General features: G+C 42.1%; 1 protein-coding gene across 1 annotated transcript; it reads left to right on the plus strand.

Annotated features, from left to right (window-relative positions):
* Positions 1-11,501: 11,501 nt before the first annotated feature.
* LOC143219759 (uncharacterized) lies at positions 11,502-12,623 on the plus strand. Its single transcript, XM_076445637.1, has 2 exons — positions 11,502-11,753; positions 11,832-12,623. The coding sequence occupies exons 1-2, from the start codon at positions 11,599-11,601 to the stop codon at positions 12,442-12,444; spliced, it is 768 nt and encodes a 255-aa protein (XP_076301752.1). The 5' UTR covers positions 11,502-11,598; the 3' UTR covers positions 12,445-12,623.
* Positions 12,624-15,062: the final 2,439 nt, after the last annotated feature.

Raw genomic sequence — 15,062 nt, forward strand, 5'->3', positions numbered from 1 at the left:
CGTTAAGCGTTATGCGTTATGCGTTATGCGTTATGCGTTATGCGTTATGCGTTATGCGTTATGGGTTATGCGTTATGCGTTATGCGTTATGCGTTATGCGTTATGCGTTATTCGTTAAGCGTTATGCGTTATGCGTTATGCGTTATGCGTTATGCGTTATGCGTTATGCGTTATGCGTTATGGGTTATGCGTTATGCGTTATGCGTTATGGGTTATGCGTTATGCGTTATGCGTTATGCGTTATGCGTTATGCGTTATGCGTTATGCGTTATGCGTTATGCGTTATGCGTTATGCGTTATGCGTTATGCGTTATGCGTTATGCGTTATGCGTTATGCGTTATGCGTTATGCGTTATGCGTTATGCGTTATGCGTTATGCGTTATGCGTTATGCGTTATGCGTTATGCGTTATGCGTTATGCGTTATGCGTTATGCGTTATGCGTTATGCGTTATGCGTTATGCGTTATGCGTTATGCGTTATGCGTTATGCGTTATGCGTTATGCGTTATGCGTTATGCGTTATGCGTTATGCGTTATGCGTTATGCGTTATGCGTTATGCGTTATGCGTTATGCGTTATGCGTTATGCGTTATGCGTTATGCGTTATGCGTTATGCGTTATGCGTTATGCGTTATGCGTTATGCGTTATGCGTTATGCGTTATGCGTTATGCGTTATGCGTTATGCGTTATGCGTTATGCGTTATGCGTCATGCGTTATCCGTTATGCGTTATCCGTTATGCGTTATGCGTTATCCGTTATGCGTTATGCGTTATGCGTTATGCGTTATGCGTTATTCGTTAAGCGTTATGCGTTATGCGATATGCGTCATTCGTTATGCGTTATGCGTTATGCGTTATGCGATATGCGTCATTCGTTATGCGTTATGCGTTATGCGTTATGCGTTATGCGTTATGCGTTATGCGTTATTCGTTAAGCGTTATGCGTTATGCGTTATGCGTTATGCGTTATGCGTTATGCGTTATGCGTTATGGGTTATGCGTTATGCGTTATGCGTTATGCGTTATGCGTTATGCGTTATGCGTTATTCGTTAAGCGTTATGCGTTATGCGTTATGCGTTATGCGTTATGCGTTATGCGTTATGGGTTATGCGTTATGCGTTATGCGTTATGGGTTATGCGTTATGCGTTATGCGTTATGCGTTATGCGCTATGCGTTATGCGTTATGCGATATGCGTCATGCGTTAAGCGTTATGCGTTATGCGTTATGCGTTATGCGTCATGCGTTATCCGTTATGCGTTATCCGTTATGCGTTATGCGTTATGCGTTATGCGTTATGCGTTATGCGTTATGCGTTATGCGTTATGCGTTATTCGTTAAGCGTTATGCGTTATGCGTTATGCGTCATGCGTTATCCGTTATGCGTTATCCGTTATGCGTTATGCGTTATGCGTTATGCGTTATGCGTTATTCGTTAAGCGTCATGCGTTATGCGATATGCGTCATTCGTTATGCGTTATGCGTTATGCGTTATGCGATATGCGTCATTCGTTATGCGTTATGCGTTATGCGTTATGCGTTATGCGTTATGCGTTATGCGTTATGCGTTATGCGTTATTCGTTATGCGTTATGCGTTATGCGTTATGCGTTATGCGTTATGGGTTATGCGTTATGCGTTATGCGTTATGCGTTATGCGTTATGCGTTATGCGTTATGCGTTATGCGTTATTCGTTAAGCGTTATGCGTTATGCGTTATACGTTATGCGTTAAGCGTTATGCGTTATGGGTTATGCGTTATGCGTTATGCGTTATGCGTTATGCGTTATGGGTTATGCGTTATGCGTTATGCGTTATGCGTTATGCGCTATGCGTTATGCGTTATGCGTTATGCGATATGCGTCATGCGTTAAGCGTTATGCGTTATGCGTTATGCGTTATGCGTCATGCGTTATCCGTTATGCGTTATCCGTTATGCGTTATGCGTTATGCGTTATGCGTTATTCGTTAAGCGTTATGCGTTAAGCGATATGCGTCATTCGTTATGCGTTATGCGTTATGCGTTATGCGATATGCGTCATTCGTTATGCGTTATCCGTTATGCGTTATGCGTTATGCGTTATGCGTTATGCGTTATGCGTTATTCGTTAAGCGTTATGCGTTATGCGTTATGCGTTATGCGTTATGCGTTATGCGTTATGCGTTATGGGTTATGCGTTATGCGTTATGCGTTATGCGTTATGCGTTATGCGTTATGCGTTATTCGTTAAGCGTTATGCGTTATGCGTTATGCGTTGTGCGTTATGCGTTATGCGTTATGCGTTATGCGTTATGCGTTATGCGTTATGCGTTATGCGTTATGCGTTATGCGTTATGCGTTATGCGTTATGCGTTATGCGTTATGCGTTATGCGTTATGCGTTATGCGTTATGCGTTATGCGTTATGCGTTATGCGTTATGCGTTATGCGTTATGCGTTATCCGTTATGCGTTATGCGTTATGCGTTATGCGTTATGCGTTATTCGTTAAGCGTTATGCGTTATGCGATATGCGTCATTCGTTATGCGTTATGCGTTATGCGTTATGCGACATGCGTCATTCGTTATGCGTTATGCGTTATGCGTTATGCGTTATGCGTTATGCGTTATGCGTTATGCGTTATGCGTTATTCGTTAAGCGTTATGCGTTATGCGTTATGCGTTATGCGTTATGCGTTATGGGTTATGCGTTATGCGTTATGCGTTATGCGTTATGCGTTATGCGTTATGCGTTATGCGTTATGCGTTATTCGTTAAGCGTTATGCGTTATGCGTTATGCGTTATGCGTTATGCGTTATGGGTTATGCGTTATGCGTCATGCGTTATGCGTTATGCGTTATGCGTTATGCGTTATGCGTTATTCGTTAAGCGTTATGCGTTATGCGTTATGCGTTATGCGTTATGCGTTATGCGTTATGCGTTATGCGTTATGCGTTATGCGTTATTCGTTAAGCGTTATGCGTTATGCGATATGCGTCATTCGTTATGCGTTATGCGTTATGCGTTATGCGATATGCGTCATTCGTTATGCGTTATGCGTTATGCGTTATGCGTTATGCGTTATGCGTTATGCGTTATTCGTTAAGCGTTATGCGTTATGCGTTATGCGTTATGCGTTATGCGTTATGCGTTATGCGTTATGGGTTATGCGTTATGCGTTATGCGTTATGCGTTATGCGTTATGCGTTATGCGTTATTCGTTAAGCGTTATGCGTTATGCGTTATGCGTTATGCGTTATGCGTTATGCGTTATGCGTTATGGGTTATGCGTTATGCGTTATGCGTTATGGGTTATGCGTTATGCGTTATGCGTTATGCGTTATGCGCTATGCGTTATGCGTTATGCGATATGCGTCATGCGTTAAGCGTTATGCGTTATGCGTTATGCGTTATGCGTCATGCGTTATCCGTTATGCGTTATCCGTTATGCGTTATGCGTTATGCGTTATGCGTTATGCGTTATGCGTTATGCGTTATGCGTTATGCGTTATGCGTTATGCGTTATGCGTTATGCGTTATTCGTTAAGCGTTATGCGTTATGCGTTATGCGTCATGCGTTATCCGTTATGCGTTATCCGTTATGCGTTATGCGTTATGCGTTATGCGTTATGCGTTATTCGTTAAGCGTCATGCGTTATGCGATATGCGTCATTCGTTATGCGTTATGCGTTATGCGTTATGCGATATGCGTCATTCGTTATGCGTTATGCGTTATGCGTTATGCGTTATGCGTTATGCGTTATGCGTTATGCGTTATGCGTTATGCGTTATTCGTTAAGCGTTATGCGTTATGCGTTATGCGTCATGCGTTATCCGTTATGCGTTATCCGTTATGCGTTATGCGTTATCCGTTATGCGTTATGCGTTATGCGTTATGCGTTATGCGTTATTCGTTAAGCGTTATGCGTTATGCGATATGCGTCATTCGTTATGCGTTATGCGTTATGCGTTATGCGATATGCGTCATTCGTTATGCGTTATGCGTTATGCGTTATGCGTTATGCGTTATGCGTTATTCGTTAAGCGTTATGCGTTATGCGTTATGCGTTATGCGTTATGCGTTATGCGTTATGCGTTATGGGTTATGCGTTATGCGTTATGCGTTATGCGTTATGCGTTATGCGTTATTCGTTAAGCGTTATGCGTTATGCGTTATGCGTTATGCGTTATGCGTTATGCGTTATGCGTTATGGGTTATGCGTTATGCGTTATGCGTTATGGGTTATGCGTTATGCGTTATGCGTTATGCGTTATGCGTTATGCGTTATGCGTTATGCGTTATGCGTTATGCGTTATGCGTTATGCGTTATGCGTTATGCGTTATGCGTTATGCGTTATGCGTTATGCGTTATGCGTTATGCGTTATGCGTTATGCGTTATGCGTTATGCGTTATGCGTTATGCGTTATGCGTTATGCGTTATGCGTTATGCGTTATGCGTTATGCGTTATGCGTTATGCGTTATGCGTTATGCGTTATGCGTTATGCGTTATGCGTTATGCGTTATGCGTTATGCGTTATGCGTTATGCGTTATGCGTTATGCGTTATGCGTTATGCGTTATGCGTTATGCGTTATGCGTTATGCGTTATGCGTTATGCGTTATGCGTTATGCGTTATGCGTTATGCGTTATGCGTTATGCGTTATGCGTTATGCGTTATGCGTTATGCGTTATGCGTTATGCGTCATGCGTTATCCGTTATGCGTTATCCGTTATGCGTTATGCGTTATCCGTTATGCGTTATGCGTTATGCGTTATGCGTTATGCGTTATTCGTTAAGCGTTATGCGTTATGCGATATGCGTCATTCGTTATGCGTTATGCGTTATGCGTTATGCGATATGCGTCATTCGTTATGCGTTATGCGTTATGCGTTATGCGTTATGCGTTATGCGTTATGCGTTATGCGTTATTCGTTAAGCGTTATGCGTTATGCGTTATGCGTTATGCGTTATGCGTTATGCGTTATGCGTTATGGGTTATGCGTTATGCGTTATGCGTTATGCGTTATGCGTTATGCGTTATGCGTTATTCGTTAAGCGTTATGCGTTATGCGTTATGCGTTATGCGTTATGCGTTATGCGTTATGCGTTATGGGTTATGCGTTATGCGTTATGCGTTATGGGTTATGCGTTATGCGTTATGCGTTATGCGTTATGCGCTATGCGTTATGCGTTATGCGATATGCGTCATGCGTTAAGCGTTATGCGTTATGCGTTATGCGTTATGCGTCATGCGTTATCCGTTATGCGTTATCCGTTATGCGTTATGCGTTATGCGTTATGCGTTATGCGTTATGCGTTATGCGTTATGCGTTATTCGTTAAGCGTTATGCGTTATGCGTTATGCGTCATGCGTTATCCGTTATGCGTTATCCGTTATGCGTTATGCGTTATGCGTTATGCGTTATGCGTTATTCGTTAAGCGTCATGCGTTATGCGATATGCGTCATTCGTTATGCGTTATGCGTTATGCGTTATGCGATATGCGTCATTCGTTATGCGTTATGCGTTATGCGTTATGCGTTATGCGTTATGCGTTATGCGTTATGCGTTATGCGTTATGCGTTATGCGTTATTCGTTAAGCGTTATGCGTTATGCGTTATGCGTTATGCGTTATGCGTTATGCGTTATGGGTTATGCGTTATGCGTTATGCGTTATGCGTTTTGCGTTATGCGTTATGCGTTATGCGTTATGCGTTATTCGTTAAGCGTTATGCGTTATGCGTTATACGTTATGCGTTAAGCGTTATGCGTTATGGGTTATGCGTTATGCGTTATGCGTTATGCGTTATGCGTTATGGGTTATGCGTTATGCGTTATGCGTTATGCGTTATGCGCTATGCGTTATGCGTTATGCGTTATGCGATATGCGTCATGCGTTAAGCGTTATGCGTTATGCGTTATGCGTTATGCGTCATGCGTTATCCGTTATGCGTTATCCGTTATGCGTTATGCGTTATGCGTTATGCGTTATTCGTTAAGCGTTATGCGTTAAGCGATATGCGTCATTCGTTATGCGTTATGCGTTATGCGTTATGCGATATGCGTCATTCGTTATGCGTTATCCGTTATGCGTTATGCGTTATGCGTTATGCGTTATGCGTTATGCGTTATGCGTTATTCGTTAAGCGTTATGCGTTATGCGTTATGCGTTATGCGTTATGCGTTATGCGTTATGGGTTATGCGTTATGCGTTATGCGTTATGCGTTATGCGTTATGCGTTATTCGTTAAGCGTTATGCGTTATGCGTTATGCGTTATGCGTTATGCGTTATGCGTTATGCGTTATGCGTTATGCGTTATGCGTTATGCGTTATGCGTTATGCGTTATGCGTTATGCGTTATGCGTTATGCGTTATGCGTTATGCGTTATGCGTTATGCGTTATGCGTTATGCGTTATGCGTTATGCGTTATGCGTTATGCGTTATGCGTTATGCGTTATGCGTTATGCGTTATGCGTTATGCGTTATGAGTTATGCGTTATGCGTTATGCGTTATGCGTTATGCGTTATGCGTTATGCGTTATGCGTTATGCGTTATGCGTTATGCGTTATGCGTTATGCGTTATGCGTTATGCGTTATGCGTTATGCGTTATGCGTTATGCGTTATGCGTTATGCGTTATGCGTTATGCGTTATGCGTTATGCGTTATGCGTTATGCGTCATGCGTTATCCGTTATGCGTTATCCGTTATGCGTTATGTGTTATGCGTTATGCGTTATGCGTTATGCGTTATTCGTTAAGCGTTATGCGTTAAGCGATATGCGTCATTCGTTATGCGTTATGCGTTATGCGATATGCGTTATGCGTTATGCGTTATTCGTTAAGCGTTATGCGTTAAGCGATATGCGTCATTCGTTATGCGTTATGCGATATGCGTCATTCGTTATGCGTTATCCGTTATGCGTTATGCGTTATGCGTTATGCGTTATGCGTTATGCGTTATGCGTTATGCGTTATGCGTTATTCGTTAAGCGTTATGCGTTATGCGATATGCGTCATTCGTTATGCGTTATGCGTTATGCGTTATGCGACATGCGTCATTCGTTATGCGTTATGCGTTATGCGTTATGCGTTATGCGTTATGCGTTATGCGTTATTCGTTAAGCGTTATGCGTTATGCGTTATGCGTTATGCGTTATGCGTTATGGGTTATGCGTTATGCGTCATGCGTTATGCGTTATGCGTTATGCGTTATGCGTTATGCGTTATTCGTTAAGCGTTATGCGTTATGCGTTATGCGTTATGCGTTATGCGTTATGCGTTATGCGTTATGCGTTATGCGTTATTCGTTAAGCGTTATGCGTTAAGCGATATGCGTCATTCGTTATGCGTTATGCGTTATGCGTTATGCGATATGCGTCATTCGTTATGCGTTATCCGTTATGCGTTATGCGTTATGCGTTATGCGTTATGCGTTATTCGTTAAGCGTTATGCGTTATGCGATATGCGTCATTCGTTATGCGTTATGCGTTATGCGTTATGCGACATGCGTCATTCGTTATGCGTTATGCGTTATGCGTTATGCGTTATGCGTTATGCGTTATGCGTTATTCGTTAAGCGTTATGCGTTATGCGTTATGCGTTATGCGTTATGCGTTATGCGTTATGCGTTATGGGTTATGCGTTATGCGTCATGCGTTATGCGTTATGCGTTATGCGTTATGCGTTATGCGTTATGCGTTATTCGTTAAGCGTTATGCGTTATGCGTTATGCGTTATCCGTTATGCGTTATGCGTTATGCGTTATGCGTTATGCGTTATGCGTTATTCGTTAAGCGTTATGCGTTAAGCGATATGCGTCATTCGTTATGCGTTATGCGTTATGCGATATGCGTCATTCGTTATGCGTTATCCGTTATGCGTTATGCGTTATGCGTTATGCGTTATGCGTTATTCGTTAAGCGTTATGCGTTATGCGATATGCGTCATTCGTTATGCGTTATGCGTTATGCGTTATGCGATATGCGTCATTCGTTATGCGTTATGCGTTATGCGTTATGCGTTATGCGTTATTCGTTAAGCGTTATGCGTTATGCGTTATGCGTTATGCGTTATGCGTTATGGGTTATGCGTTATGCGTTATGCGTTATGCGTTATGCGTTATGCGTTATTCGTTAAGCGTTATGCGTTATGCGTTACGCGTTATGCGTTATGCGTTATGGGTTATGCGTTATGCGTTATGCGTTATGCGTTATGCGTTATGGGTTATGCGTTATGCGTTATGCGTTATGCGTTATGCGTTATGCGCTATGCGTTATGCGTTATGCGTTATGCGATATGCGTCATGCGTTAAGCGTTATGCGTTATGCGTAATGCGTTATGCGTCATGCGTTATCCGTTATCCGTTATGCGTTATCCGTTATGCGTTATGCGTTATGCGTTATGCGTTATGCGTTATGCGTTATTCGTTAAGCGTTATGCGTTATGCGATATGCGTCATTCGTTATGCGTTATGCGTTATGCGATATGCGTCATTCGTTATGCGTTATGCGTTATTCGTTAAGCGTTATGCGTTATGCGTTATGCATTTTGCGTTATGCGTTATGCGTTATCCGTTATGCGTTATGCGTTATGCGTTATGTGTTATGCGTTGTGCTTTACGGGTTATGCGATATGCGTTATGCGTTATGACTTTTTCATTGAGCGTTATGCGTTATTGGTAATGCGTTATGCATTATGCGTTATCCGTTATGCGTAATGCGTTATGAGTAATGTGTCATGCGTTATGCGTTATGGGTTATGCGTTATGCGATATGCGTTATGCGTTATGCGTTATGGGTTATGCGTTATGCGTTATGCGTTATGCGTTATGCGTTATGCGTTATGCGTTATGCGTTATGCGTTATGCGTTATGCGTTATGCGTTATGCGTTATGCGTTATCCGTTATGCGTTATGCGTTATGCGTTATGCGTTATGCGTTATTCGTTAAGCGTTATGCGTTATGCGATATGCGTCATTCGTTATGCGTTATGCGTTATGCGTTATGCGATATGCGTCATTCGTTATGCGTTATGCGTTATGCGTTATGCGTTATGCGTTATGCGTTATTCGTTAAGCGTTATGCGTTATGCGTTATGCGTTATGCGTTATGCGTTATGCGTTATGGGTTATGCGTTATGCGTTATGCGTTATGCGTTATGCGTTATGCGTTATTCGTTAAGCGTTATGCGTTATGCGTTATGCGTTATGCGTTATGCGTTATGCGTTATGCGTTATGGGTTATGCGTTATGCGTTATGCGTTATGGGTTATGCGTTATGCGTTATGCGTTATGCGTTATGCGTTATGCGTTATGCGTTATGCGTTATGCGTTATGCGTTATGCGTTATGCGTTATGCGTTATGCGTTATGCGTTATGCGTTATGCGTTATGCGTTATGCGTTATGCGTTATGCGTTATGCGTTATGCGTTATGCGTTATGCGTTATGCGTTATGCGTTATGCGTTATGCGTTATGCGTTATGCGTTATGCGTTATGCGTTATGCGTTATGCGTTATGCGTTATGCGTTATGCGTTATGCGTTATGCGTTATGCGTTATGCGTTATGCGTTATGCGTTATGCGTTATGCGTTATGCGTTATGCGTTATGCGTTATGCGTTATGCGTTATGCGTTATGCGTTATGCGTTATGCGTTATGCGTTATGCGTTATGCGTCATGCGTTATCCGTTATGCGTTATCCGTTATGCGTTATGCGTTATCCGTTATGCGTTATGCGTTATGCGTTATGCGTTATGCGTTATGCGTTATGCGTTATTCGTTAAGCGTTATGCGTTATGCGATATGCGTCATTCGTTATGCGTTATGCGTTATGCGTTATGCGATATGCGTCATTCGTTATGCGTTATGCGTTATGCGTTATGCGTTATGCGTTATGCGTTATGCGTTATGCGTTATGCGTTATGCGTTATGCGTTATGCGTTATGCGTTATGCGTTATGCGTTATGCGTCATGCGATATGCGTCATTCGTTATGCGTTATGCGTTATGCGTTATGCGTTATGCGTTATTCGTTAAGCGTTATGCGTTATGCGTTATGCGTTATGCGTTATGCGTTATGGGTTATGCGTTATGCGTTATGCGTTATGCGTTATGCGTTATGCGTTATTCGTTAAGCGTTATGCGTTATGCGTTATGCGTTATGCGTTATGCGTTATGGGTTATTCGTTATGCGTTATGCGTTATGCGTTATGGGTTATGCGTTATGCGTTATGCGTTATGCGTTATGCGTTATGCGCTATGCGTTATGCGTTATGCGTTATGCGATATGCGTCATGCGTTAAGCGTTATGCGTTATGCGTAATGCGTTATGCGTCATGCGTTATCCGTTATCCGTTATGCGTTATCCGTTATGCGTTATGCGTTATGCGTTATGCGTTATGCGTTATTCGTTAAGCGTTATGCGTTATGCGATATGCGTCATTCGTTATGCGTTATGCGTTATGCGATATGCGTCATTCGTTATGCGTTATGCGTTATTCGTTAAGCGTTATGCGTTATGCGTTATGCATTTTGCGTTATGCGTTATGCGTTATCCGTTATGCGTTATGCGTTATGCGTTATGTGTTATGCGTTGTGCTTTACGGGTTATGCGATATGCGTTATGCGTTATGACTTTTTCATTGAGCGTTATGCGTTATTGGTAATGCGTTATGAGTAGGATATATAGGCGGGTTCTGTGACACTTCCCAATTCAGGCGGTTCTGAGGAACTTTCCAATTCACGGGAGAGCGGTACCGCATTGCACAAGCATTACGTCATCTAGGCCAAGGACAAAGCTGTTAGGCACCGCCCCCTTCTTTCTGACGTCATCTAGGCCAAGGACAAAGCTGTTAGGCACCGCCCCCTTCTTTCTTACGTCATCTAGGCCAAGGACAAAGCTGTTAGTAGGCACCGCCCCCTTCTTTCTGACGTCATCTAGGCCAAGGACAGAGCTGTTAGGCACCGCCCCCTTCTTTCTGACGTCATCTAGGCCAAGGACAGAGCTGCTGAGTCATCACTTAATGGTATTGCACAAGCATTACGTCATCTAGGCCAAGGACAGAGCTGTTAGGCACCGCCCCCTTCTTTCTGACGTCATCTAGGCCAAGGACAGAGCTGCTGAGTCATCACTTAATGGTATTGCACAAGCATTACGTCATCTAGGCCAAGGACAGAGCTGTTAGGCACCGCCCCCTTCTTTCTGACGTCATCTAGGCCAAGGACAGAGCTGCTGAGTCATCACTTAAGGGGTGGTACCGCAGAGCGGTATTGCGCAAGCATATATTACATCATATTTTATTGCATCATATTTTTTCGCGGGGAGGGGGGGCAATCCCTATGAAAGATGATACTCCTTTGGTATTGCACAAGCGTTACGTCATCTAGGCCAAGGACAGAGCTGTTAGGCACCGCCCCCTTCTTTCTTACGTCATCTAGGTCAAAGGCAGAGCTGCTGAGTCATACCCCCTTCTTTCTTACGTCATCTAGGCCAAGGACAGAGCTGCTGAGTCATCACTTAATGGTATTGCACAAGCATTACGTCATCTAGGCCAAGGACAAAGCTGTTAGGCACCGCCCCCTTTCTAAGAAAATGTAAAAAGGTGGGGGCCAATGCATCCTATAAGAACATTGTATTCCAAGCGTTGCGCGTCAGATCGAGACAATCAACACGAAAAAAGCATGATGTATTACAACAATCATCCGCTCACTGAATGTGATCATTCAAGCATCGAGGAGTCACACAAAAAGAGGAGACTAAATAATATGTAAGTAGAAAGATGAAAAACTTGTGAAAAAAAATTTTGAAAAACATCTAATTCTTTAAAAAAAAAAATCTGTTGCAGGAGTTTTGACAACAGCGACTCCATTTCACAATCATCGAGTAGTTTGCACAGAATCTTGAGTCGAAGATATTCCATAGCTGGCAATTATTTTAAATATCTCGAAATTGGTGTACACGTTGGCGATGATATTTGTGTGGAACTAACTATGGGGGATAACCGTGGTAACGAGATCACATTTTCCCGGGATGCATGGACAGAGTTGTTGCGCACGAAGGAGTGTATTTCCAATTTACTTTCTATGCAGAAACAGTGTAAAAAAATGAGTGATGATTTAACATTGCAAATAGTTAATCTCAATGGTATGAATCTAGTGAAATTGTCGAATCAGTTCACAGCTCTATACATCACGGAAAAAACTATGCGTAACTTATACAATCTCGAATTCTGCATACACAACATGTATTCATGGCTGATCGGCAATGTTCCCACGATTACCGATAAATTTATGAATTTTGTCATTGTGGTGAGGGATACCAACGCGAAGAATATCGTGAAAGCGATTGTCGAGAGCGAATTTTTTGATCAAAGTTCATTGATTGATTGTGAACTGGTGGCTTCATGCACTAATATCATTGCAGTCGAGGCACAAAAAACGGATAGGTTAAAATATTAATGTTGTGTGAAAATTGTCTTTTGTAACAATACATTATTTTAAAAATAAAATTATTCAAGAATACCTCTTTTATATTTTTTTTTATTACAACATTACATACAATTCCTACAGAGAAATGAAGCAGAATTATCACAATATAATAAGTATAGTCGTTTTACAAAAATTAATTATCATAACTAAAAAATACAAGTAGAAAAAATATAATTAAAGTATATTCGTTTTAGATATCCACGAATTATGTGACGCATTCATTCCCAGCCATTTCACATATACTTTATTTCCTTTTCTGCGTAATATTTTTTCAACTAAGTATATATCAGGATATTTTGCCGCACGTATCTCATGTTCATAAAATCCTCCGGCGATAGGTTTGTTCGTAGAGTCGACTAAGAGATATGTGACAGGATTCGTTCGTTTTACCGCGATAATCTTGAATATTTCAGTTGACCAGTTTGGCGTGTATCCTTTGTTGAATAAGGTTTTAAACTTGCTGACACGCACACGATCATCAACCTTGAATTTGGCAGGACCAGCAATCTTCACGTTGCTGTACACGGTGGACAGAAGGTGTCCAGCATTTTTACGGCTCACGTCGACAGGTCGCATGCGGATTGTACGATGTTTTCGATTATTGTAGCCCTCAGTCAACGTGGGAAGCGCATCGATCCAGCGATATTTTCCACTCAATGAGAAAAATTTCCACATGCTATTCTTCAGCGTGCGATTGAAACGTTCCACGACGGAAGCTTTCATAGTGCTAAATGTAGAATAATGATGTATGTTACGACTCTTTAGATAATCTTGAAACGTTGTATTGTAGAATTCTTTCCCCATGTCGGTCTGCAAGTTATTCGGGACTCTACCATCTTCCTTCAACGCTGACGCGAAAGCTTTGCACACGTCGCTCGCATTTTTACTCTTCAAAGGAACCGTCCATGCATATTTGCTAAATACATCGATTATCGTGAGAATATATCGATGCCCTCCATTGTCTCGTGCATATTTTTGAACTTCAACGATATCGGCTTGCCAAAGATCATCGAATCCTCGCACGATTACACGTCTACGCGGGTAAAAACGTCTCGCCGGAGCATGCAGTTCTTCCACCACGTTTTCTTTACTCATCATCGTTCTTGTAGCGCTCTCTCATTAACCGATTATTCACTTTTCAATTCAACTATTGAAGCGATGACTGATTCAGCTATCCAACTCGTTGAAAGCTACGCGTATCGTCTCTTGCTGTCGCTACTCAACTCGCTTTTCAATAGAGTCTTTACCTCATATATACTTTTCTTAAAATCTTCAGTTATATTTCCATCCCCTCACTTTTTCTCTCAAGGTTGATGATTTTTATGATAACTTGATGACTCGATAAATGCTACTTAATATTGATAATACAGGTACAGGTACAGACAGGTACAGATACAGCTACAGACAGGTACAGACAGGTACAGGAACAGCTACAGACAGGTATAGGAACAGCTACAGACAGGTATAGACAGGTACATGAACAGCTACAGACAGGTATAGGAACAGCTACAGACAGGTATAGACAGGTACATGAACAGCTACAGACAGGTACAGGAACAGCTACAGACAGGTATGGACAGGTACAGACAGGTACAGGAACAACTACAGACAGGTATAGGAACAGCTACAGACAGGTACAGGAACAGCTACAGACAGGTACAGGAACAGGTACAGATACATCTTGTACAGTATGTTCATGTATGATGATTGCTATCCATGGATTCCCCTCAAGGACCGTCGACACGTTTCTTGTCAATATTTCAAACTCGTCTTCTTTTTACTTTCTCCTTCAAGGTCTCATTGATATCAGTTGATTTCATATTTTCATTTACATCATATCGAATGCCTTGTATCATAGCCAGTATTTCAGACTTTATCGTTTCTTTAATGGTTTTCAGGTCTTTGATCAGTTTTTCATTCTGTTCAGCTAATATTTCAGACTTTATCGTCTCTTTAGCGGTTTTCAGTTCTTTGACCAGTTTCTTCACAATCTCGGACTCAAGCTTCACGTTAAGCGTGTCCACGTATACTTTGGTTGCAACATGATCGTTTGCTTCAGGATTCGCCACGCGTCCGATCCTCATACCTTTCGCATCATACAATTTAGCGCTAATCGAGAGAACTGATGTGACCAGATGTTTTGACCTGGTAACTCCAAACCGTTAAAGAACGCCACTACTACAGCTTGCTAGATTAGAAAAGTCTCATAGAGGAAAGACAAAATTCCTCAGACTTTACAAGTCAACATCAACCGCGAAAGGATGCTGTTACAGATTATAAAACGCTCCTCTTACAATGATATGGATAAGAACCGTAAAACATCTGGGGCACAATTCCACATGCGGCAAAAAGATAAGGGGGAAACTCTATACCACTCTGAAAAAAAAAGTGAAGTAGAAATTCTCTCGGTGATGTAGGATTGTGTTCAGATGTTTCCCCAGCTTGACAACTCAGCATCAGCAGCGAAATAATGCTGTTACAGATTATGAAACGCACCTCTTGCAATGATATGAATAAGAATCATGAAGCACGTTCGAGGGTACAATCCTACATGCGGTAAAAAGATAAGGGGGAAACTCTATACCACT

Source organism: Lasioglossum baleicum, unplaced genomic scaffold, assembly GCF_051020765.1.
Source record: "Lasioglossum baleicum unplaced genomic scaffold, iyLasBale1 scaffold0068, whole genome shotgun sequence".
Classification (NCBI taxonomy): Eukaryota; Metazoa; Arthropoda; class Insecta; order Hymenoptera; family Halictidae; genus Lasioglossum; species Lasioglossum baleicum.